Here is a 26,293-nt window from a genome sequence, read left to right as displayed (position 1 = left end):
AGCGACGAAGGAACTAATGCTTTTGCTGCATGCTGACGGTTTATGAGTCCTGCGTGCTCATGTTGCCTGTGTGGCATCTAATGATTATTCAAAAAATGTTCTGTTTTATCTGCTATAAGAATATATTTATTCTATTTTACACTGAAATTTTGAAATTTTGTCTAAAAAAAAATATGTTGAACCGCTGAATCGATAAAAAAAATTAAAATTCTGCCAAATCAACAAAAGTTTAATTTTTTCGTCGTTAACTTCTTACTTTGCACCTTCTTTGAGCCATAGATGCCACATTATAGTGTTCTCTAAAGAAAAAATTATTTAAACCTATTAAGCTGATGATCGGTTCGTAATCTTATGCTCTTGATTAGAAAATAATTACATGCATTTGGTCCTTATTTTGACAAAATTACTTTGAGAAAAATAATTCAAATGTCTATCGAACTCGAACTCTATTCATGAGCAACTAATATGTACCACAACAAAAAAAAATATTTATTTCAAAACAACACCAATCCTTTTAATGAGATTCTCAATAAAACCTCTCTTATATTAAACAAAAGCACATTAAATTTTATGGCTGTGCGAAGACTTTGAAGGAATTTTCGCGATCGCACGCATTGAAAACGCCTTTCGCCGCATCCTCCGTCGCACGACGATACCAACAACAAGCCCCTTAACGCAATGCATAAAAATAACAGTGTTTCCTGCACAAAACGCAAAACATTTCGCACCCATTGGCGTGGAAGCATAATGCCAAGTGGAGGCCGCGTATGTGTGTGTGTGTGTGTGGCTCACGTAAAACCAAAACTGAAATTGAAACGAAAATGCCAACAACAGCAATGGCCAGCAGCGCTCGACTATAATAGTAACTGTTTATTGCTCTGCATCAGCGACATCATTACCAAGCGGCAGCGTGCTTTATATGCGCTTGTTGTTGTTGTTGCGCCTTTAAGCAGCGCTCATTGTGTTGTTGCGTACATTTACGAATGACTTTTAGTGTTGTTGCCGCCAACTATTATTCAAGTGTTTATTGTTTTGTACCTTTGACTGTTGTTTTGACGATGCTAACAACAGCAACAGCAACAGCAACAACAGCATTCGCAGTGGCAGTGGCAAAAGCACTAACAACTCGCATTAGCTGTGAGCTCAGCAGTCATTATTGTTGCTTCTTCATTCGTTAGGTTGCAGCTGTTGTTGTTGCTGTTGTAGCTAATGTTCCCGCGCTCGCTGCAGCCGCCAGCGCTCTTCAAACGGCTCCAACTCATTTATGCCGCTTGCCACTTCGATCTGCGCCACCTCAGCGTTAGTGTGCTCTTGCATTTGCGCCGCTTACTTTTTCATTTTATGCTTTTTGTTGTTGCACATTTGTGTTTCTACAAAATTTTTGCTCATTTGCTCTCCGGATACAATTAATTTTTGCTTGCTTGTATGCCGACCCAAGCACAAGTTGATTTTCTAAGTTGTCTCGTTTGTTGTGTTGCCTGCCTTTTTGTTGTAGTTTTTGAAAAATTTGGCGCGCAATTTTGCCTTCTTAATGTTATCTGTTGCTCTACCCTATGCTCGGCCACCTAAGCACCCTTTCACCCCTCCATGTGGCGGCACTTGTTCATGCCTCTGCCGCGTCTGTCGCGTCTGCCACTTTGGGCCAACGCTTTCGGCAGCCTCTTCGCCTGCCGCAGCCAGCTGTCTGCTGCTAGCTGCTAACAGCTAACTGCTAGCTGCACTACTATTTGTTTCAAACAATATAAATACTGGCCTACGAAACTGTTTCAGTATCAAATTCAATTCAACCATCTTCGCAAGAAGAACAAACAGCTAAGTAGCTAAACAACTTTTGTGTGTGATAATTCAAAACCCAAACAAGTGAATATACAAAATGAAGGTACGCCAATAAAAAAGAACAGTTTTCAAAATAATTTATTGAAAAAAAAAAGTATTTGAAAATATATTTTATTTGCGAAAATGAGCAAGTGCCTCACAGTGCTGCCAGTAATTTGTATGCTGAAAAGTATTTAGAGTTTTTAAAGGACATCATTGAGGAAAATGTGTGAAAAGGGTTTGCTTTTGAAAACCAGCGCAAAGGTCAATTTATTTTTATATATTTCGTGGAACAAGGCAAAATGTGTTTTTAAAAAAATAATTGCTCATTGCAGCAGGCGAACTGAAAAAACCAAATTGGTATAGAAATACAATTTATAATATTTAGTTCTCCAAAAATTTTTCAAAACACTTTTTTTAAATTTTCAAAAATTTATTACAAAATTTACAGTGTTCTTACCCACAACAATTAAATAAAAAAATTTTTTGCTTTTTTTTTATTTTTTACCGTATTACTATTCAACAATTAAATTTACAGTTCTATAATTTTTTAAAAGCACTTTTCGATTTATTTGCTTGAACAAAAAAAAATTAAAAAAACTCTATTTTCAACAATATTTTTATTGTTATTTAATCCTTTCTATTGTAAAACTCTGGTAACACTGGCGTATTCAGTAAATTTTCAAAATAAAATATTATAGTTCAAGCGTATACAATGCAAAACATCTAAGCAACAAGCATTCTACAACAACAAGTGAAAGACAAGTTAAATAATTATAAATTGTGATTTTCACTTTGCTTATAGAACTTGATAGTTGTTGGCTTAAAATTACAAATTTTTATTCAAATGTTTAAAAAAAATGAATATTATTATTACAGTAATTATTTTACATTATTTAATTTCTGGAAGTATTTGTTCAATACCAGGGACATTTCTTTTGAATAATAGAATTTTTTATAAAATATTAAAATATGTTTACTATTTTTGATATACATTTATATATATATATATATAAGAATACATCTTTCTATAACTAAATTAAAATAGTTTTTTTTTGAAATTATATTTTTTATAATTTTTTTTTAATTTTGCCGCCTACAATTTCCTCAGCTTTTAATTGTATTGGAAAAAATATTAGCAAATCTAAAGTTAAGTAAGAAAAATCACGCAGCAAACCAAAGTGCAAACATGTCAAAGCATGCTGATTAGTATACATTTGTTTGTTGTAATTTTAACGCGCTTACAAAAAAAAGTAAATGCTTAGCTCAAAATTAGCCTCTTTCATTTCAGCATTCACAGCAACTTACAGTTATTATTTGTACAAAACTCGGCAGCAGAAGTAATTAAAAGATAAACTGTAAACACCAACAGCTAAGCAACTTTTATTTTCCCCTCTCTAGCAAACAATTTTATAAAAACAAACACTATTTTCAACCACTTTTATATACACTTGTGTCTCACTCAGCGGCGCCCCAGATGATATACGAGACATGCATGGCGCTTAATTTGACAAGCCATTCGTCTTGAGATGTTAAAATGCTTAACCTTTCTTCGCAGCTCATTTTCGGCGCACAGCCATGCAATAAATAGCATGTCACAGTTACTTTTTCCAACAAATTTTTGTTTGTATATTATTTATATTCATTTGCAAACGAATTTTTCATGCCTTAACACAATCAGTTTTACACGGTTGGCATGTCTGTAAAGGCAAACGAAAGACTTAAGCGGCGAACCTCTGCGTAGTTGAGTTACGGTAGCTGCGCATAAGTGGAACACAGTTCCCCAAACAAATGATTTATTGATTTATGAGCACTTTTTACCAAATTTTTAACGAAATATATGCTGCTTGAACTATTTAAGTGCAATTTTAAAAAAACAAAACCATTTGCAAAATTATTCGAAGTTTCACTTAATAAGATTTGACGCCATCTTTTCGACATTTGTTATTGAAGTGATATAATTTCACAGGCTTACAGTGCAAAATAACTACACATATCAAGGCTTGTAGTGCGATGAAGTTACATAATTATCAAAATCGTTGCTTGTTATGATAAAAGTTGTTATACTGACACACCCCGATTTTTACGATTTTTATATGCTAAAATCAGCCGCCTTATGCAACGGAGACATTCCTTTCGAACTTACTATGTATATTTCCTACGATAGTGTTAAAATCACTTACTTAAGCGTAACAGTTGATTACTAGCACAATTAACACTTGCTTAAAACAATTTAACAGTTAATCAACATAAATGAGAAGAAAAAAAAACGAAAAAAACTGCAGAGCACACATAAAGCGGCAAAGAAGCAAAAATTATAACTGCCGCTGGAATGACATATAAAATTGTCGCTGATGGTCATCAAAATGATTTATATGGCCGTAGGAAAAAAATTTCGGCAGCACGTTCCTAGCCAGCCGCATGGTCAACTTTCAATTAAGAATGACAACTAACGGCGCAGAAGATGTTATGTTAGCAGGTTGCTTGCAACTACAGACCTTGCCGCACTTGTTAGAATGCTACACGTTCACTATTCGTATGTTTGTGGCAAAACAAACGCTGCAAATACGCAAAGAGTTAGGCTTATGCTATTGAAAATTGTTTTTGGTATGCTCTTCATTAAAGCGCTGCCTGACGCTGCAACTAATGAAGCACCACTTTCAAATTTGTAATATTTTTTTTTAGTTGCAGCCACAAACTGTGGCAGCAAAGCAGCGCTCAATTACATCTATTGCAACACAACGTTTTTCGCTTTAATTGTATTTCCCAGAACGTGTAGAAGATAACGGCAATGCAATAAATTAAAATGAATGAAGCAGAGCGTACATATGTTCTCGACTTAACCGTTCCAAAGTTATCATATGCGGCGGAATTTTTAATTAGCCCGCCGACAGTCACATGCTGCCAGCAAATGCAATATCGCAAAAATAATTAGCATTTTTTTTTTAATTTGATGCGCTTAAGCACAAAATCTGCATACAAAACTCAGCTGGCTCCAACAATTGCCTGGCGCTTTGAAATACTGCATTCATACAATGCCACCTCCGCCTCACCGCGCTGCATTTCTTGCTTCATGCACATTTCTTGACGACCCAATTGCCAGCATTTACAATTTGTCGCGCCGTTGCTGTGCAACCCAACTTATTTCCTACCCAAATTCTCTGCGAAAAGGAAAAATAAGTTCGAAAATAGTCAAAATTTTGCAATCGCTCATTCAAATGCGCGACGCCGTTGCGACGCTGTCTCAGGCCTACAAAATACAACAGCGAATTAGCATGCGCAGCAGCCGCAGCAAAAGCAGCAGCTGCTACGCTTCGATTTAGCGGCGCTTGAAGAGCGTCAACAGGTGTTTGTCGCTTTTTGCTTGACTGCGGCTGCGCGCGCTCTTAGCGCTTGGTCCGTATCGCATTACCAGCCTTAAGCTCCATGCCGCGCTCACACCGCACCGCTGCAGCGCATGGACTGTCGCAAAGCGCAACTGTCATCGTCATACATAAAATGTTAATTTCCTCTAATTACAAGTTGCACAGCTCATGTAAATTGCCGCGAGCGTTCCGGCTCACTCGCTGCTCGGCGCAGTTCTATTTTGCCAGCCGAACGCCGCTTTGCAGCCATAACAGTTGGAAATGGAGACGCTGTGGCGGCGGCGGTGCAGCAGTCGCCTTGGGTGTCTAGTGTCTAGCAGCGTCTTAGGCACGTTATCGCTGTGTATCTGACAGATTTATTAGATTAGATCTGACAACTTAATTGCCATTGTTTGCACTTGTTTGACAGCGTTCACGTGTAGTATTTTGAGTAGTTTGCCCTCTTTTGTCTTTTCAAGCAGATTTGCCTCATATTCGCGCCAATGCAAATGTTAATTAAGTTTATGAATTTTCATGTAATACAATTAGCTAAACAATAACGATGAGTTTAATCCACAATGGGTTATAAAAGTTAATTGAAAATGTGCTGTGCAAGATGTGTGCAGCAGATAAGCGAGTGGGAGTGAGTAGCGGTTCTTAATTGGATATTACGACAATAATGGAGTAACTTTTAAGCATATTAAACGCTTGAGATCACACATTTCCATGCGTAAAATGTTATTAAAATATTAATTAAGCTATCACAGCACAAACTTAACTGCATAACTGTGCCAGTTGTAACTTTTGTAAATTGCTAATTCTTTTGTTTGTCTTCATTCTCACAGTGCTTCGTAACGATAGCTCTCCTTGCCTGCGTCTCGCTCGCCCGTGCCGAACCACCAGTGCCCCAAAACCAATACTTGCCCCCCAACCAAGGCGGCCAACAGCCCTCAGGTCAATACCTGCCGCCCACCCAGTCATACCAGTCGCCCTCCAGCAACTACCTGCCGCCACAACGTAACGGCGGTGCTGCTGGCGCACCACCCAGCACCAGTTACGGCGCGCCCGCTGCCGGTGCGCCCAGCTCACAATACGGTGCTCCCAGCTCGCAATATGGTGCACCTGCTCTGACCGGTGCAATCTTCTCCAAGCAGCAAGGCGGTAATGGCGGCTATGGCAGCGGCAGCAGCAGCGGCAACGGCGGTTATGGTGGCGAGGAACAATACGGACCAGCTAAATACGAATTCAAATATGACGTACAAGACTATGAATCTGGCAATGACTTCGGACACATGGAACAACGCGATGGTGATTTGGCTATTGGCCGTTACTACGTGCTCTTGCCCGATGGTCGCAAACAGATCGTCGACTACGAGGCTGATGTACATGGCTACCGTCCCACCATTCGTTACGAGCAGGTCAACAACGGTTTCAACGGCAATGCTGCCGCCGGTGGACGCGGCGGTCAGGGTGGTCAATTCGCTGGTTACCAATAAGGTGTCCAGCCTGTTTATGCGTATCGTTAAACAAGACGATTTTTGCCAGAGATTGAAGTGTAGTTTGGCGTTGTGTAGAGAAATAGAAAGCCAGAGAGTGAGAGAGTATGTGCGATAGTGATTAGAGATGAAATCATGTATTATATAGCATTTTCCATGACTTGCGCGGCCTATCGCCAAGTGCATAAGTTTTTTTTTAATACTTTTTTGTTTATTTTTCCTCCTTTTTTAGTTCTCATTGGTTTTCATTGTTAGTTTAAGCCAAACAGTTGAGATTATAAGCTTCATTTAATACGTAAGTGTGCGTGCTTTGCAAGCGCTGCGAAGGCGCCGCACAAAAGCTTTCACTTTCATCTCATTGCACCACCCGCCGCTTACGAACTGTGTGTGAGCGTCAAATAGTTACTTTATCTGCTAGCCTCTTTCGTCGCCTATTTCTAACTGCCACAACAACAACGACAAGAACTCACTTGATTCTTTAACGCAACTCCACAAAGCATACGACAACTAATCAATCAAACGATGCCCGTCACTTGCCATTTGTTTCCGCCGTCGCCAAACAACTACAAATCATAGCAACAGAATTCGAGACACCACCAACAGCAATAAAAACAGCGCTTTGCGGCGGAACACATTTGTTGTAAAATTTGTTATTCGTTAAACGTAGCAGCTATCTCCAACTATCTTAGCCAATAAGCACTCTCATTTTAGTATATTTCAACTGCAGCTTTTGAAAACTCACAACACAAAAGCATACAATTTGTATAAAATACCAGCATACACATACATACATACCCTCATCTATACATACACATGCATGCCTTCAACTTAGGAGGAAACACATAACTCATCAATTTCTTATATTATAAATGCAAAAACAAAACAAAAATACTTATCATTGTGAAGCAACAACAATAGATAATAATGTAATAACGTGTAAGCCAGAACAATTGTGCATGTCATAAAAATATCAATAAAGAGCATTTTTGTATAAAACAAAGTTTAAAAAATAGTCCTGTCTTTCATTTCGAAGAGAAAAAAATTGAATGAATTAGAAACACACCTAATAACCTATGCTTGCTCCCGAGCTTTTTTATAAAGTGAATGAAAAGCTAGAGCTTTTAGAGTGAAAGCTCATAGAAACACGTAGATAATTTGTCGTTGAACCAGAAGCTTATACTTAAAGCCAGGAAGCATGACATGTATATTACAGCAAAAATAGATTTAAGGCTGTAAACTATACGACAGCAAACCAGTTCTCTATTAGAAATAAGGTTTTGGATTTGTAAATTGAAAAAGGTCGTGCTAAAGCTCTTTAAGTTCTTAAATAGCAGACGATCAGCGCCTGTTTGAATTTCTTTCTACAATATTACTATCAGTAGTGGTGTTTTCAGCTTAATGCAGCAAGTTTGGTGCATGCTAAGTGATTTAAAGTTTTGGAAAATTCCCTGGCCACACTCCAAGCGTCATTAAATGAGAGGCAATAAATTTAAATATGACAGTCGAATAAAATTTATGAGCAGTTAAATGTAAAAGAAAAAAATTTGCTTTCAAAAACGATGTCAAGAGGCATTTAACTGTATCAGCTTATGTGTCGATGTACGAGTATCAAATGTGTATAAATAGCTACAAGTCAAGGCATGAGCGAACGACGTTACAAGCCAAGCGTTGGCGCAATCTCAAACTCATTACACAATCGGACAAGTTGAAGTGGCAAACTGTTATAAGCGCTTAATACGTATTTTGCCGCCACACTATCGATGAATAATTACAAAAGATAAAAAATCACGCATAAACACATACGTACATACATATATAAACGCTTACAACTGTAGCTGCCTGCTCATATACACAAGAGGATGCGCTTCATCAGCAGCATTTATGTTTGTGGCTTTATGTTGCCACAGGCGTTGTGCTACAATTACTTTGTTGTTGCTGTACAAAACTACATAATTTAATTTTTTGTTGCATTTTTGGTGTAGGTTATGACGTTTGCCGTGTTGAAATTGCCACGATTTAACAAAAAAATTACTTTATAGATAAAATGCAATAAAAATTGATTACATATTTCCTCACACAAGTGCTCACAAAGTGCAGCTTTAGCTCGAGAGCAAATACAATATTCGAATGTGTGTATGTATGTGTGCACTTGCCGTTTAATAGCAGCACTTAAGTATGAATATTTGTTAGAAAAAAAAAACAAAAACAATTTGTGTTTGTGGCAAGTAGGCGTAATGATCATATCAGATCTCAAAATTATAGGCAATAAAGCAGACGCATTTTATTCGAGCGAATTTCGAAGCAATTTCAATTAAACCAATTTGTGCGCACACAATGGTTATTGAACATACATATGGTATATTGTTACAATATTAAATTAGCGGGTGCAATGTCTTTAGTTAAATAGGCTGTAAGGGGCACTCAAATAGCACGCGGATATGCAACCCTCAATTAGTCAAAGCTGAAATTCAAGTGTTTTTTGCACACGGCTAAGTTATTAATTGCAATTTTGCTTTGCACGATTGTTGTTACAAATTATTGCAGAAATTTTAAGTGCTTTAAAACACAATAATTAAAATTATTAAACAATAATAACAATAACACTTTTAAATTTGACAAAAACAATTAAAGAGCAAACGAGAATTTTGATAAAACATAAATAATTATTATATGTATTTATTGGTGGTAAATATTTTGGCAAAAGTAGCAATTGACAATATAACACTATATATTTTCGCACAACTTCTCTTGTCGTGCCGTTTACCGCTATTAAATAATTATACATTTATGTATGTTTGTATGTATGTATGTAGTATGCATGCATCAACAATAATAAACCACGACAAGACATGCCAGAACAAGTGTAAACAAGAAACAACTTGCGCACTCATCTTTAATTGACACACTCGACATTGACGGCCAAGTTGAAGCTGAATTTGGAAAAAGACAAGGAAAGGTCAAAGACTGGTGGCGCTACCAGCTATTCGCACTGTATATAATATATACATACATACATATATGCTTGCTTATTTACATAAACATTTGTATATATATGTATATGCTACTTATGGCTGCGAAATGCTGTAGCAGGGCCAGTAGCCGCGCTAACCATATTAATTTAATTGTCCGTCAACTTTACGCAGCTCCATGTTGTCGTGTATGTGCTTGTATGTTCAGTTATTAAAGATTTAGTTTATACTGGAAATTTTTTTTAGTCTAGAAAACACTTTGTTTAGGTATGTATATGTCAAGTAGGGCTTAAGTATATGCTGTTAAAATACAGTTACGATCAGTTTCGATTATGCAATTCTATGCGTTAAAAATTAAATTTTTTTTATTTTTTTCAATATTACATGTTTTGATTTTTTTTGAAATTTTATGTAGTAGAAGTTTTATAGATATAAATAAAATGGATAATGATTAATTGCTCAAGAGGAAAATGTCCTGAATTGTACCTATTGATATAAAAGCTGATGTGTGCTTCTTTACATACATATATATATAGCGATAATAATTACAACAACTACTTACAACGTAGCCCTACCCTTCACACCCTTCACAAATACAAAATGTTTCTTACAATAATTTGATTCCGCACGTTTAGTTTGTATGGCAGCTATATGCTATAGTGACTCGATCTGAACAATTGAAACTTGGAACTTGCACTGTTGCATTAGACAATAAGCCATGAAAATATCTCGTCAAACGAAAAAGTTTTCCATACAAGCACTTGATTCTCACCGTTCAGCTTGTGCGGCAGCTTTATGCTATAGTCATCCGATATTGGCGTTTCCGACAAATGAGCAGCTTCTTGGGGAGAAAAGTGTGTGCGCAAAGTTGCAGATCAATATCTTAAATGCTCAGGGACTAATTCGCGTATACACTGTTTAGTATATATAATATATATACATATACACAAGTACTTATGTGCAAGTGCTTTATCTGAGCAATCGCATAACAAATTAGTGTACACAAATTTAATTTAAAATAAATAAGTAAAATACGTGACAACACCGCAAATAACACAAAAACACATGCACACTCGCATACACGGTGTTAATACGTTAACGAAAAATACGTACATACATACAAATAACAATATACAAACAATATGTACGCGAATTTACGCTAAAAACTAAAAATTAATATTCAAGAGCGTTCACACTGAGGATGCAGCCATTTTCGGTTAAAGTTTTCTTCTTTTTAAGTTGTTGTTGTCACAGTTATCGCTGCACATTGCATTTGTTTTATTAGCAAGCTTGCATGTTACTACAATATTTTATTATAATTTGCACATGTGTAAATTCCACCCTTTTATTATCGACCGCGACATCAGCAGCATTGCAGAGAACATTATGCATAGCACCTTAGCACAGTTTAGTGCATTCGATTATGACGTGCTTAAAATTTCAATTATTACAATTTAGCTCTTCGAAACTTAATAAATTTTATATTTTGCATTGCAGTTTTTATGCATATTCATAATATTAAGTGCATTTTTGGGTATAAAAATGTGTTTTGTTGGATTGCACGAAATCAGTTGTCGGTAATATTCGTTGTGTTGCGGTGCGAAAAACAGTCGAAAAATGTCGTGCTTTAAGGTTGGTGACAAGAAAACAAATATGTGTAAAATACAGAACTCATATAAATTAAATGCTGTAATATATTTAGAGCTTATTTTTCAAAACAAATTTATTAAAAAGTGCAAAAAATTTAGTGGTGTTCTGCTAAACGCTGATTAAATATATTAACGTTAGGATTTAGTGCACTGATTTGAAATAATAAATGTGTTAAAATGTTTTTTCCAACAAATGTACCAAATGTACAGCATTTCGGTAAATTCTAACAAGAAAGCTAAAGTTCTAACCAAATGTTTCGCTCTCTTCCACAGACCGGTGTTATTTGTTTACTTTTTGTTACCTGTGCTCTTGCTGAAGCGCCATATCCCGCTACAGGTTGGCGTCCGCTGCGCGCTTTTAACTTGCCAACTGACTACTTGCCTCCAGCACGTGATATTGAAAAACAAAGACAACCACAACAACCCATATTTGATGTAGAACTCAATAAAGCGCGTATTGAATATGTAGGACAAATACAAGAAAATATTTTAAGTTCGCCTAATAGGCGACCGGCTAATGCATACTTGCCACCAAGAAGGCAGAGCACTGATTTTGACTTGAAAGTACAGCGCCCACCCTACCAGAAGCCAGGACCACAATTCGTTTTGCAAGCCACTGACTACCGGCCATATCCGCAACAAAAGACTAATATCTTTCAAATATCTACCACCAAACAACAACAACAACCAGGCGCACAACGTGCTTTGCGTACACAAAAACCTACAAACTTCGCTTTCGGCGTGCAACAACAATCTGCATTATCTCGGCCAGCACAAACTTATGGGCCACCAAGCAACGGAGGCGAGCAAAAATTTACCATTAACTATCCGGATCCACAAGATTTAGAGCCACGACAAGCGGATGCTGAATTGGAGGAAGCAGCACGTATTGCCATCGAAGCACTTAATGCAGCCAAAGACGCGTACAATCGTCAACTCGAAGCAGATGCAGTAAGTAGTGATGATGGTGCATCAGAGGCTGATGTGCAGGAGGTTAACGTTGACGGTACAAAGAAAACAAGTGGTGGCTACCCCGCCTCACGTGCGACTCGAGGTCAATATTATGTTTTAGGACCGGATAATCGCTTGCAATTCGTGCGTTTCACAACTACACAAAGTGAGGAGGAAGCACGCAGGAATGGTGGTTTCACTGCACAATTGCAGTATATGCCTGTAGGTGAAATTAACGATCCGATTTTTAAATCCAACAGCAATGGGCAATTAGTGAGAATTGTTAAGAAATAAAAGCAATGTTTACGTTACATGTGGCATATAATAATTTGGTTGTATAATCGTGTTATGAGTAAAAGTGTAAATTAATAAATATACATAATATGTACATATCTTTTAGTTATACTGATTTGTGTTTGTTTTCTTATTGGACAAAATAAGTTTTTTATAGCAAGATTTCACTACTTCACTACGCAACACTTCAATTAAAAACATATACACAAACATATTAAGGCAACAGCTTTTGAAAAAAAAGTGCGAATGACTCCTAGAAATGCCGGTTCTTAAAGAGGTCCACATTAGTTGAGCTTTGTATTACATTTACAATTTTTAGAAGAAATAGAATTTAAATCAGTTACTGACGCCACCGGAAAGCGGTACATTTTCCACTGAGCTAACTAAAATTAAAAGAGGAAGGAAAGAAAACAAAGCGCAATACCGAAGAGCTTTGAGGTTGCCAAATTTCAACAAACGAATTTATTCGATTAAAAGATCCATACTCAATAATTTGTTAGATACCAACTGCAATAAACAAAGTGAAGACAGTTTTAGGCAATTAATGATATTATCGTTGTAAATTTTTAAATATCATTACCGTTGCTATAAGAAAATCCCAATTTTTAACAATTACTTTAAATCCAAAATCCACCACTTTTTGGTTTGCTTTTGCTTATCACAATTATCAGTTTATGCTTCATATGACATTCGCAGTATAGCACTGTTTTTCATTGCTTGGTTGCGCATAGCACGATAGTAGAGTACATATTTGTATTTTTACATTTTATTGAAAAAAAGATACCTTTATTTTCTGTAAAAATATTAGAAACTGTAATTAAAATCATTTTCAGATAATTATGTGTTAAATGGAGTTTGAAATGGATAAGTCCAAAGTGATCAGAAGCCAATGAAGTGAAGGTGACCATGCCTGAATTTTTCACTGTTTTTTTCGTTTTGGTGTATGTTAGTTTGTGTGAATGTACTGCACGAAGCGGCAAACTATAAAGGAAATAGATAAATAAACAAAAAAGTCAGCACAAGAAAAAATATAAAAGGTAACAAAACAAGTCCGTGATTGAAGTCTGCCGCGTATATGTTCTACATGTGTTGTTGTTGCTATATATATAACTCGAATTGTGTGTGAAAGCGAAATAAGCATAAATATTTACATTTAATTTCGCGATTTGTGCTTATTTACGGCCGCAATAAGTTTTGTTCATAGCGCTATCTATGTATGTATGCAGTTGCTTGTTAGATGAGCGAAAATAAGCATCTAAGAAATTTTTTCTAAAATTTTACAAAAAAACATGAATTGAAGCTTCACTTATTCATACCCTAATAATAAATTGTAGCTACTTTATTTACAATATTTTGACTAAATTTTCATCTTATTTTCACCAACAAACAACTAACATGTGCAAGCGGCAAAAAACAGACTTGCTTCACAAACCCGTTTTGTTTAACTTTTCTTTTAAATGGTCTAAAAATATATACTTCTCCTTTTACAGCGTATCAACCGACCCGCGAATGATAATGGAATTTATTTACAGAACATTTCAGTAGCTGGTTATATGTGATTTACAACAACAAACGCCTATAATGCTAAGCAATATGGAGTGGATATTTGTCCTGATTTTGCTCTTCAGCTGTGACGCAGTGGTGCTTGATGATTTCGATGGCAGTGACACAGCTACAACTTCCAATGCAAATACTACTAATTACATTAACAGTAATGTTCCTCTATTATTAAGTAATACTAGCTTTAATGCATATCATAAAGTAACCACTGAGTTGCCGAAAGTGGCGAAGGAGTTTGTCACTGTGAATACCAATGCGTTGCCGGTGCCGAAGCCGTCCTCAACCAGTGTGGCGCCTCAAAAAGTGCCTTTGAGACACAATACAAGTGTGGAATCTAATGCTGTCGCTGTAAGTAGCAGTATTACCGTACCATCGGCTTCTTCGCCATTCACCCAAACTTCAGCCAGCGTATTTTTCACAAACTATCATAATCAACAAAATGTGCTGGAGCTGGTACGCAACATAGACGCGCGTTTGCGGATTATACGTAATGTTGAAATGCGTATTGCGACCATACAGGTGAGTTTTTAGAAAAAAAATTCAAATAACGCAAACTAAAACACTCGCTTTTGCAGGAATTATTTGATTCGATGCATTTTAGTGGCAATAGCGCCGTACTCAACCTGGGCGCACAGAAGAATAGTAGCGACGCACAGTACAGTTCTTTGTCCGCCACACTAGAACAAGATTTGCAGATCTTCGCCAAGCGACTCGCTAAGAAGCTACAAAAAGCGACGCATGTAGTGCTGGAACTGCGAGATTTCTTTCGTACCAACATTACAAAAGTGCTGCTACAGCAACATCTACAGACAACCGAATATGGTGATGAGAACGACGATGTCGATACTGAGGCAGATGATACGGAGACAGATGAAGATGATGAAGAAAGCGGAGTTGAAAGTGAAGAGGACGAATTTGATGTTGAAATCGATGAATTAGATGGTTTAGTGGACACAGCACATGGCGCGCGTAATTTGCGCTTGTATTTGCACTCATGCATACAGGCTTTTCAAAGCAATGCCAACAATAGGCAAATAATTGCAGAATCGAATTACAACAAGCAACAAATACAAATCCTAAACTATCTTAAAACTGATTTACCAAGCCATAAATCACAGTACTTTCAGCATTTCGAACAGACCAACTATTTTATGGATGAAGGTTCCTTTGAGGCGCGCGCCAATGCGTACATACTCGAAAAACTACAAACTTTAAAGAATGTATTGATGAAAAGTGATTTTTCCATTGAGTTAACTAAATTATCGACAAATGTGCGCAGCACCGCCTCAACAACAACTACAACTAATGCGAAACTGAAATTCCTAGGAAACCACTTTAAACATATATACTTCCTATCGCGCAGCGATCATGCCGAAGATCTGCGTACACGCTATTACGAAGACAATTACTTCCAGCAATTGTATGTAACGTCCATAAAAAATAAATACGTTTTTCTATTACTAGACGTCGGTTCGGCTATGAATATGGAATTGCTAGAACTTACGAAGGCATTGGGTAATTTTTTTAATAAAACTAAAAAAGAAGTACGATATTCATGATTTTTCCATTTAATTTCAGCTGCAAATATCTTGCAACTGCTATCGCCCAGCGATCTAATTTCCATAGCGACCGTATCCGATGAAACACATATTATGCAATTCGATACCTATCCCAACGACGCAGCAACCGGCGTCTTTTATGCGACTCGAGCGCGAAAAGAAGAGATTCTGAACTATATACACTCGCTTGCCGTTACAAAAGGCCAAACAAACCATTCGCTGGGCTTCGAATATGCCTTCCAAATGCTATATCAGCTGCAGAACATCAGTGTGATAACGGAACAAAATCCAATACAATTTATTTACGCCACACGTGGTCTACTCACCAATCTCTCCGACACGATGCATGTGCTACAAGTGATTGCAAACGGCCAGCGTCAATTAATAGATCCAATAGTTATACACACATGCGCGGTGATCACCGATGAAAAGCGCATAATGTATGAGAAGCAATTTCTCGCTGATATCGCCACACAAAACTACACTAAGTACAAAATACCAGTAAACGAATGGTTAGAAAATGATGCTGATCTCCAACAATTGGTGGGGAAATTTTTCGTGCTGACTAAAACGCAAACGGACGAACTGATGCGTTTGTGCGTTGCATTATTTCAGCATACATTCAGCGAGCGATATTTAAGCCAGAGTCTGGAGGTGCAGCTGCCTGTGGTGGAGCCAAATAGTGGTGGTACGTAAAACTTATCTACAATAGTATAAGAAATCAGCAATTATACATAATTATATATATACGCATTACAGACGCTATTGTATCGGTCACACATGCCGTGCCTCCTTTCGGTTTAGTGGGCGTTAATCTTTATCTTACCGATTTAATAGAGGATGTAATCAGCTATGGGCAACCAACACAAAACGCCAATAAAAATGAGTTCAGCTACGCATTCCTTATTGATCGTAACGGTATAACTATAGCGCATCCGGCATTTCCACGCCCCATGACACAGCAACAGACACCATTTCCCGTGGATATAGCCTTCTTGGAGAACTCAACAGATTTTGCATATACGAGGAAACAAATTCTACACGAAGAGCGCGGAAATCTGACCACGAACGTTTACCTCACCAGGGATCGGAGAATTGAGGTCTGGCAATGAAAATAAAATAACATACGCATATAATTTTTAATTTAAATATTTTTAACTAATTTTAGTCTTTTGAACGAATTTATCAATGGCAGTCTATATTGGGTATCTACATACTGTGCCTCGTGTCTACTTTTAAAGCAGAAACAAGTCTCAGCAACTCATCCACGCCTGCAAATATTGATAACAGCATGCGTGCAGCAACTCTACAAGTGCCAGCCGGTTTGCCAATAAACTTGCAGCGTTTCAGCATAACCAAGGATAATACAGCGCGCTTCCACAACAATAATTATGACTATTTTTCAAGCATGGAATTGCTTTATCACCGGCTGGATTTGCTGCCGCCCTCAAATGGTCAGGCATGCCGTTACTTTCGTCAAGTGGCCACTATGGGTATGTTAATTGTATTAACTCAAGCATGAAATATGCTAAATGTATTTTTTCAGATACTCCCACGCTTTTCTTGAGCGCTTCCGCTTTCATGTCGCCCTTCACGTTTCTACACAACAATCGTGTGAACTCGCCACGCGCACAAATTCGTACGGTAGAGAGTATAATGGCTTACTTGAAGGACACCACTGGTCTCTTAGCCAATCCAGGTCTGCGACCACAAATACGTCAAGAAGTGAGCGCGCTCTATAATGCCATGCAACACTTAAAGAAGCGACATCAAGATGCACGCGGCACACTCAAGAACTACATCATACGCCGTTACATAGCCAGTGTAAATGGCGTGCTGCAAGTTTACCCGGGTTGTTTGCTTAGCACCAATTATGATCCAACACGACGGCCATGGTTCCGCAAGGCTCTACAACAGCCTGGTAAAATTATTACAACCGAACCCTATTTGGATGCTGGCGGCGCCGGCTACATCGTCACCATTGCGCATACAATTTTCGAGGGCAAATCAAATGCTTTGCATTCGGTTGAACGCGACGAACCGGTAGCTATTGTTGCTCTCGACCTGCCCTATGCATACTATTACAAAATGATACTTGACTCAACGCCGCTATGTCAGATGAAGCATATCAAATGTCTGCTCTTCGAAAACGAAGGTTATCTTATAGCGCATCCGAGTATGTTAGAAGCGAGTACACAAACACGCAACCAACGCCGGCCACACGAGCACCTCACACACAAGGAATCCTATCTAGCCAATGATATACTCAATCATAAATCACTGGTGCGTAAACTCGCCTGTGCAAACTACCAAAATCGTACGCTGCAACGCTACTACGTGTTCAACACCTCGCTGAGCGATATTCTCACGAATGTAGTGCATGGCGAACGCACTAAATACGCCATCGCACTGATCTATGGCAGCAACATATTTGCCGCAGTGCTCAATTCAACCTGCGACGGTGGTGCTTTCTGTCCCTGCAGCACGATTGATCGCATCTGTTTAAATTGTAATCGTATGGATCAGATGGACTGCGAGTGCCCGTGTGAATGCCCGATGGAAATGGAGGTTTTCAATGGCGTTGTTGGCGCAAAACATGCGTACCCCGCGGAGTCGTCTATAGCACGTTTTCTAAATTACACACAACAGTTTTCGTATTGCGAACCGCCCAGCGAACATTTCATTGCCCTGCCGCCGGTCAGCACAGAATATCAGCTGTTGCATTCGTGCGTCAGCATCAATTGTGATGTGTATGGCACACAGAGTGAGTGTCTCGGAGTAATGGGTTGTGAATGGTGCCAGCAAGATCTAGACGGAAATGGCTTTACGGCGTCCTTTTGTGCCGCGCAGGCAGCTTGCTTTAATGGTGAGTGCGAAAAGCAAATATTTTAAATTTTTTATTTGAATACACATTTATACTTTCGTAAATAGGCGTGCTCTCCTCACTTACACCGTATGGTGACTTGGACGATGTGGATATAATCGCTGCACACAGCTACAATCCTGGACAAAAGCCCAGCTCATACTCAGCCTTTGGTCCGGTGGGTGGCGCTATTATTGTGTTGGCCTTCGTAATTGGTTTTGCCATTTACTGCTATCGCCACAATATGGATGCACAATCGCAGGAGCAATTCTATGTGGATTCAATGCAAGAAGAGAATTACGGTCTACCATTATCGCGCTTCAATTTCGACGATTGCCAAGCGCATGACGATCCACCCGGCGGCAATGGTGGTTACGAGCATCCGTCCGCCCAGCGCAATCTAATACATCCCGCCGACATTTCACCTTACCACATGTCCACAGGCAGCAGTTATCGACGGCCGCCAAACGGTGAATCGGATCACGGTTACTCCACAATGACACCGCACGAAGACTCCTCTGATCACCAATGTTTTGCGCTGGCCGAACCGCTGCTACTGCATGACAAACGCCACAGCAAGTCCGACACAATGTCCATATCAACCTCCATATCGAGCCCAACAAACCGCCACCATCAACCACACTATCAAAATCCATATCTTAATCATCCAGCACCGGCGCCGACGCAAGCGAAAGATATGTTGGCGTCGCGCTACCAAATAAACTCACCGAAGAAGTACCAACAGGCGGTAACACCAACGCGTCACATAGGCGACAACGCAACTGTCTATGGACAGACGACACTGCCGCTAAACGACTCGGCCGAAGACTGTATGGCTGCGCCGCGCTACATTCTAGCGCCGGTTACGGTACATAGGCATATGGAACCGACGGAAACGTAGTTACTATGAACGTGCAACTGTTTTATAGCAATGAATCGCATATTCTCTTTATAGATTAAGCAATAAGTTGAAAGTATTAACGCAGAAAATGTTTGCTTCGCTTAAATGATGGCGAGTTTATAGTAAGCATAAGTTAAGATTTAGAAGCGTAAATCATGTGTAATGCTTTACCGCAATCAGTACTTCCAAGCGCTTACGTTTTAAGCAAATATTTACATATTTTTATTGAATAACGTATTTTTATGCCTTCGCTTGTTTGTCAATTTTTAAAAGCATGCATATTTGTAGTTGCGTCCAGGTATTGCTTCTTGTTGCAGCTTTTTTTTTTTTATATAAATTTTAATAGCGTTAAGTTTGCATTTTAAGCTATTGATTAGTGTATATACTTAAGCTGTCATATGCATGCATACACATATACATACATACATAGATGTTGCATTTAAAACTGTGCTGTTACAAGTTACCTACGAACACATCACACACCGTCTCTACCTGCAAAACGTTGCAAATTACTTTATACTGTAAACGCCAATGTAAATTCATGTGAAAGTGAAATTGCCGCGCTCTCTTTATTACTTTAATTATTAATATTATCACGACTGCGCTCTGTGTGCCGCACAGCAGCTGCAAATGTTTTACATACGCAAACGCTAACTAACGGTATTGTCATCTGATGACTTTGCATAAGTTGTTAAGGCAAACGTTTTTTATTATTTTTGCTATTAAATAAGTATTACATGCAACCATCCATTAGATATACGATTTTCGCCCATTAAAATGTTTAAAGAAATTTGTTGTAAATGAAATTGAGTGACTTAAACTGTTTCTTGCCGCATATTGTCGTATATTACATAGCATATAAATTGCATTTAGTCTGTCGTTAAGACGCCACTTTGGCGATTGTATGCTTTCTGCGTTTTATATTTCGATTTTATGTCTAAAAAATATAGTAAATATATTTAGTGTAAGGTATTATGTACTTATACAAAAAAAAAAAAAAAATAGAAACAAAAAAAATTGCGCAGCAGCAAATGCATCTAAAAAGTACCGTTGTTTACCCAAGTAATTACTTTAAGATAATAACTAATTGTTTACTCAAATAAAATATATAAATCTGAACACTTCATTATTTACACAAACGTATGCTGCCGTTGTGGCATGAACTACGCTGAAGTTTTTTATGAATAAAATAACTGTAAGAGATTTAAAAAAAAATCAAAATTCTGTGTTTGTTTTGTCGTTAAATGTGAGTTATAGTAATAAAACAGTTAGAATTCAAACAAATTTCTGCGCCAAAACAAAAGACTTAAGCAACGAACTTTTCACTTATTTTACATTTTTGTGCAATATGCCGCATTTTCGCCACTGCACACAAGCTTAAATACACAATAAACTTTAAGCTTCGAAATATAATATAATAATAAAACGATGTTTCACCGCTAGAGTGCAAAATGCACCTGAACCAAACAAAAGACTTAAGCAACGAACTTTTCAATTATTTTCGTTTATTGTTCAAAATGTCACTTTATCTCCAACAAAAAAAAACTTAACTACAAATTAACGTTCAACTTCGAGTGGCACAACAATAACAACAAGCAGAACAAACAACACGCATAATGTCAACAAGCTGACATTAATAAATCCGCTTATCAATCAGTGTGGCGACAAACGAGGACAATCCGTTTGAGCGTGTGCCGCAACGCCTTAACAATGAGCAAATAAATGCGGTAATGTGGCGAGCGAACAACATTTAGAGGGAGCTGGCGCTGTACGCTAGATGTACAGCTACCACGGCTTGGTTGGAGTGCTGTGGCCGATACATGTGCAGCCGAATGCAGGCAGTGGTGTGTGTGTCGGCTAGAGCAATCAATTTCAAAGAACACGTTTCAGCGGTGGCGGAGTTAAAAACGAGAAACACTCTCACCGCCACTTTCATTTCGCAGCTCGATTTACTACGAGACGCTTTGTGGCAGTGTGTCAATATTGTAATTGTTGTTGTTAGCTGCATACACGCATGCAGTCTAACGTTAAGCTAATACCACTCTAACCACCATATCCGATAATAGCGGCTGCCGTTGTTGACATTATTTAGTCGCGGCAGCAGCCAATCGGCCGAGTGGCTCTGTGGCTCAGTATCCGAGCACAGTCATAACAATGTAAGCTGCGTGCATTTTGTTTTGAGCGTTGCCGAGGTGCAGACGCGCGAATTTTCAATTAACAAGCAAATCAAATAAACGCAGAAAAATACGTTTTATTTGAAGTCATTTGCATTTTAAACGAAGCCGCCAGAATGGAAAGTGAAAACGCGCATGCGCGACCTGTATTAAGTGCAAATGCAAGGAATGCTCGCTATTTAAGTAGAACTGTGTCAAATAAGCACTCAATAAAGTGGAGCTCGTTCAATAATCATTGGCTGCTGGCACTGCCGACATTATTGCGCTTGGCATGCACTTTATTGGCGCTAAATAGCTGTTATACGCACACGCTGCCATTGCTTGTGCAAGCTGCGCCCAGTCTCGCTGGGCATAATTCGGATTTGCGCACAAATGGCACGCATAGCATTGAACGCGCTTGGCCAGCTAATCTGCAACACATCGATATTTGGAGCGCAATCGAACAGTCGAGCACCGCAGCTGCGCAGGCGGCTGAGGAGCAGCCGGAAGTGCAGTCATTGCAGACTATTGAGAACTTTCAATATGCAGGTATGGATTTTGATGCGCCTCACGAGCTCACATCCGGTGGCCTTAACCGTACACAAGTGGAGCAGCAAGTAGAAAGCAAGCCAAAGCATGGTAAGCATGAGAAGGCGGTGATTTCTGAGCCGAAACTATGCAAATTATAATCTATTTGCAGTCGGCGATACGATTGAAAAACATTTGGAAAGCAAAGACACACTGGACCTGCCAAGCAAACGCCAAAATCGCGGTAAGTGACCTTGTGCGCATGCAAATTTTTGCGTGAAAACTTTCTCCGTATACAAAAAAAAATGCATTTGCACCGTTCGCAATAGCTGTGCAAACAAAAATATTAAGCTGAAGAGTTTATTTTCGAGCAAAAAGTTACCAAAACGCTAACTGAACGTAACATAATATCTTTTAGTAGCGTCAGCTTAATGTTCGGGCGGAAATAGCGAATACATAAACATAATATTATATAAAATTGTTTACAGTTATTTACTGTGTTCAAAGCTATATATAAGTTAACATTCATCTAGTGATTCACCTGTTTCCTGTGCCTGTGGACGGCGAGTGTCTCTCCGATGATGGCCGCCGCATCGGCAATTGCTTCAACATATACGAATGCCGCGCCAAAGGTGGAATCGCGAAGGGTGATTGCGCAATGGGCTTTGGCGTATGTTGCATTAGTAAGTATAAACTTTACCGTTATCTTCGAATGTTTATATGTCAACAAATAAGAAATGTTATTTATTAAACAATTCAGTCATCGCCAGTTGCAACACAACCATTAGCAGCAACGTCACATATTTGGTGTCGCCGCAATTCCCCAGCTTTATGCCGAGCAATTATAGCGCACCCTGTAACTACAAGATCAAACTTATGAGCAATGAGGTTAGTCAGCTGCGTATAGACTTCTATCACTTTTCAATGGGGCAACCGAATCGACGAACTGGCGTCTGCGACGGTGACGTGTTTGCAGTTAATGGCGGTCCAAGTGGCGCGCTGTCTTTGTGTGGACAAAACAGTGGGCAGCACAGTGAGTAGTTGAGGTAGTTGAGCCGAGAGAGTGCGAGAGATCGGCGAACAAGCTACAAAAGTATATAATTGTGTTCTGCTTACAGTTTATTATGAAGTGGGTGGCGCTGCTGCTCCTCGACAAACTCTCTATGGCAACCTGCGTCCACTCACCTTCAGTCAGCTCTATCCGAATAGCAGCGACGGTGCCATGCCGATTATTGAGATCGCCATGAATTTTACGCAACGCTTCCAACCTATACGTCTCTGGGAGATACGCATTGCTCAAATCCCCTTCAGTCAACGGGCGCCGGTCGGTTGTTTGCAGTACCACACGGGCACCGATGGCATCATACAGGTCTGCGTCGATGCGTATGACTTTATTCCAAGCAAATAATTTATAATATGCACTTTTTACTGACGTCTCCACTTTAGACTTTCAATTTCGCTGAGAACGGTCGTCACTTGGCTAACCAGAACTATCGCATCTGCATGCGCCAGGAACAGTTTATGTGTTCAATTATGTACCAGCCGTGTGATGAGCAATCATTTCGCATTGGCCCAGGCAGCGCTGCGGAACCAGCCATGCTTAATATGGGTGCGCCAGCATTAATGATGGATCCTATGTTAGCTGGTGTAATGACCAGCATGATGGGTGGTGGAGGAGCAGCAACAGGCGCTGTAACTAACGACGATCCAGCGATGGATGCCATGCCTACAATGCAGTCTACAGTACTTGCCGACGATCCCAATATGTTACAAATGATGGACGCTGCAACAACAATAGCTGCTATGATGTCGAGCGCTGCATCGTCAGAGGCCACCACAACTACTACCGCCGCGGTAATGGATGCCAGCACAACCGCGACGGACAGCAGCGCTGCCACTATGCCAACAGAGGCGGCGAGTAGTAGCGCGGCACCACCAGGCAGTACAGAAGTTACATGTGAGTATTTTCATTAAAAATATATATTTATATATTTGTATATGGACGTGTTATTGCTTTCAAAAAGCCGCCGCTCCAGCTGCATCCGAAATGCCTGCTGCTACATCGGAAACACCGGCCAGCAGCAGTAGCGCCACTACATTAGACACGCGTAGCAGCACCACTCCGGCTACGACTTCTTCTACAACGCTCAGTGATGACATTGCAGATGAAGGCTCCGGTGGAGGTGATACCGACTCGATTGCTGGCGCCCCAACGCGTCGACCTGGACCTGTGCGTGGAGGCTTCGATTTGTTCGGTTTCCTGCGCAGCGCATTCGATTTCCACAGCTTTCGACGCAATAGTCGGCAGTTGGGTGAGAAGAGCCCAAACAGCAGAGGTAGTGTGAGACCAGTGACGAGCGCGCGTCAGCTATATTCTCGCTGTACAGATCGGCTGACCATGCCTTGTATTGTTGAAGACTTCATAGGCATGGGTCCGCTGGGCTCATCGACATTGCCCGGTTGCGAACCGGTGCATTGCGGCTCACAATTCTGCTCCAGTGGCGTGTGGCCATGTCGCATCGAATCAACCGTGACGCCCTTCTATATAGGCGTGCATTTCGGCAGCGGTTTAGGCAAGGGTAGCGCGGAGGATAATATTGGCGCTTGTCTGCGCTATCAGCAGGTGGAATGCATGTGATGACGCCGTTAGAGGAGCATATTTTTGTAGATAAATTTTTATTGTTTATAACTGTGTGTTTGAGTGTGTATTATATTGAAATACGTGTAGTCAATTTAAATAATTATAAATAAATTAAATCAAATTTATTTTCCAAAATAAAACTCCGAATAATTTTTGTTTTCTACAGCTTTTTAAACAAAGCTTTTTCGAGTGCATATTAATTTATTTATTTTTATAAATGTACTATATAATATTCGGCAATTTCGCTATTTGAACGTCAATAGTGATGCTAACCTACTTTCCATACGCTCGCAACACGTAGAACTAGCATAAAATAGTTTTGTTATATTTATGTATATTTGTATATGCTACCAACAACAAGTAAGCCTTACATAACCTAAGTAAAACTTAAAAAAAAATTATTTCTATACCTAAAAAAGTATACAAAAATTTCGACAACAAAACTTCAAAACTTTTTTGAAAAAAAATTCAAAACTTTTTTGAAAAAAAATTCAAAACTTTTTTGAAAAAAAATTCAAAACTTTTTTGAGAAAAAATTCAAAACTTTTTTAGAAAAAAAAAATTCAAAACATTTTCGAAAAAAAATTTGCACCTAAATAGAACTTTAAAAAATAATTTCTATACGTAACATTAGAAAAATTTTAAAATTTTGTCGAAAAAAAATTTAAACTTTATCGAAAAAAAATCTGCATCTAAATAAAACTTAAAAAAATAATTTTTTTACTAACATTTCAAATTTCAAAATTTTTCCAAAAAAAAAAATTCAAAACTTTTTCGAAAAAATTAAAAAAATATATATATGTACATATATATTAAAAAAAAAAATTAAACATTTTGTTCGAAAAAAAACCATTCAAATTTTTTGAAAAAAAAAAAAAATATTAAAAAGCGCCTATAATATTCAGCATTTATCTTAAACATATTTATGGCTAGCTATAATAATAACAGTCGTTGAACACATTTTGCGCGTATTAGTTTGTTTACAAGCATTTTTCGTCTATTACACACATAATAAATTATATATAATGTTATATGATATATAAAATGTATATGTATGTACTTCTTATAAGTTGAGTGATATTTTTGAAATTCCATTGATAATTTGCAGTTTGTTTGCAGCTTGAATGATATGTTTAAGCAGAGAACGTTAATTAGTACTTCCTAACATTTGCGCCTTCTCTATTCATTAACATTCTCTGGTTTAAGTTCAACAAAAATAGCAAGCCAAAAAGCATTTCCTTGAGCACATTTTACGACATCGTTTACATATCAATTTTTTAGTACTTTTCTACAAATGCCAGCAAAATACGCTTACATATTATACTTTTAAAACTCAGCAATAGCCTAATCCAAATAACATTTTTAACACTACTGTATTGAGTATTTTGCTCACAAAAAATTCAATTTTTTTATGAAATTATTTATTTTAATAAATTGAATACTGATATTTATAGTTATATAGTTATTTGTATAAAGTAATATGCAAGCAAAGCGTTGCGTCTGCTCTCTTAAGTTCGAGCAGTTCTGGATATTTTTATGGGATATGCGTTTAGTAAAATTTGTGCGTCTT

At 38.4% G+C, this 26,293-nt stretch overlaps 4 protein-coding genes across 5 annotated transcripts; all 4 read left to right on the top strand.

Annotated features, from left to right (window-relative positions):
* The first annotated feature begins 1,787 nt into the window (after positions 1 to 1,787).
* Cpr56F (Cuticular protein 56F) lies at positions 1,788 to 7,667 on the top strand. The gene is made up of 2 exons (XM_036374540.2): positions 1,788 to 1,879; positions 6,005 to 7,667. The coding sequence occupies exons 1-2, from the start codon at positions 1,874 to 1,876 to the stop codon at positions 6,653 to 6,655; spliced, it is 657 nt and encodes a 218-aa protein (XP_036230433.2). The 5' UTR covers positions 1,788 to 1,873; the 3' UTR covers positions 6,656 to 7,667.
* Positions 7,668 to 11,094: 3,427 nt separating this feature from the next.
* Positions 11,095 to 12,629, top strand: LOC106622035 (uncharacterized). Its single transcript, XM_036374539.2, has 2 exons — positions 11,095 to 11,256; positions 11,547 to 12,629. Exons 1-2 carry the CDS (start codon positions 11,242 to 11,244, stop codon positions 12,516 to 12,518), a joined length of 987 nt encoding a protein of 328 aa, XP_036230432.2. The 5' UTR covers positions 11,095 to 11,241; the 3' UTR covers positions 12,519 to 12,629.
* A 711-nt stretch (positions 12,630 to 13,340) lies between these two features.
* LOC106622040 (VWFA and cache domain-containing protein CG16868) lies at positions 13,341 to 20,622 on the top strand. 2 transcript variants are annotated; one of them, XM_014241099.3, is made up of 8 exons: positions 13,341 to 13,555; positions 14,009 to 14,597; positions 14,654 to 15,593; positions 15,657 to 16,325; positions 16,397 to 16,737; positions 16,806 to 17,130; positions 17,184 to 18,503; positions 18,569 to 20,622. In XM_014241099.3, exons 2-8 carry the CDS (start codon positions 14,100 to 14,102, stop codon positions 19,399 to 19,401), a joined length of 4,926 nt encoding a protein of 1,641 aa, XP_014096574.2. In that variant the 5' UTR covers positions 13,341 to 13,555; positions 14,009 to 14,099; the 3' UTR covers positions 19,402 to 20,622. The 2 variants fall into 2 exon arrangements, with proteins under 2 accessions (XP_014096574.2, XP_014096575.2); XM_014241100.3 differs by lacking the exon at positions 13,341 to 13,555 and adding an exon at positions 13,634 to 13,732.
* A 956-nt stretch (positions 20,623 to 21,578) lies between these two features.
* LOC106622039 (uncharacterized) lies at positions 21,579 to 24,799 on the top strand. The gene is made up of 7 exons (XM_014241098.3): positions 21,579 to 22,193; positions 22,255 to 22,326; positions 22,616 to 22,765; positions 22,843 to 23,115; positions 23,201 to 23,451; positions 23,529 to 24,039; positions 24,107 to 24,799. The coding sequence occupies exons 1-7, from the start codon at positions 21,692 to 21,694 to the stop codon at positions 24,718 to 24,720; spliced, it is 2,373 nt and encodes a 790-aa protein (XP_014096573.2). The 5' UTR covers positions 21,579 to 21,691; the 3' UTR covers positions 24,721 to 24,799.
* Positions 24,800 to 26,293: the final 1,494 nt, after the last annotated feature.

This window comes from Bactrocera oleae, chromosome 4, assembly GCF_042242935.1.
Source record: "Bactrocera oleae isolate idBacOlea1 chromosome 4, idBacOlea1, whole genome shotgun sequence".
NCBI lineage: Eukaryota > Metazoa > Arthropoda > Insecta > Diptera > Tephritidae > Bactrocera > Bactrocera oleae.
The sequence above is the reverse complement of the archived record's forward strand: the minus strand, read 5'-3'. Positions and strand labels throughout refer to the sequence as shown.

Excerpts from the sequence above, each read along its gene's own strand:
- LOC106622040 (XM_014241099.3), top strand. The coding sequence starts at position 14,100 with ATGCTAAGCAATATGGAGTGGATATTTGTCCTGATTTTGCTCTTCAGC. Across the intron at positions 15,594-15,656 it reads AGAACTTACGAAGGCATTGG|CTGCAAATATCTTGCAACTG; the intron begins GTAATTTTTTTA and ends ATTTAATTTCAG. Across the intron at positions 18,504-18,568 it reads GCAGGCAGCTTGCTTTAATG|GCGTGCTCTCCTCACTTACA; the intron begins GTGAGTGCGAAA and ends TTTCGTAAATAG.
- LOC106622039 (XM_014241098.3), top strand. The coding sequence starts at position 21,692 with ATGGAAAGTGAAAACGCGCATGCGCGACCTGTATTAAGTGCAAATGCA. Across the intron at positions 22,327-22,615 it reads AAGCAAACGCCAAAATCGCG|TGATTCACCTGTTTCCTGTG; the intron begins GTAAGTGACCTT and ends ACATTCATCTAG. Across the intron at positions 23,452-23,528 it reads GCACCGATGGCATCATACAG|ACTTTCAATTTCGCTGAGAA; the intron begins GTCTGCGTCGAT and ends TCTCCACTTTAG.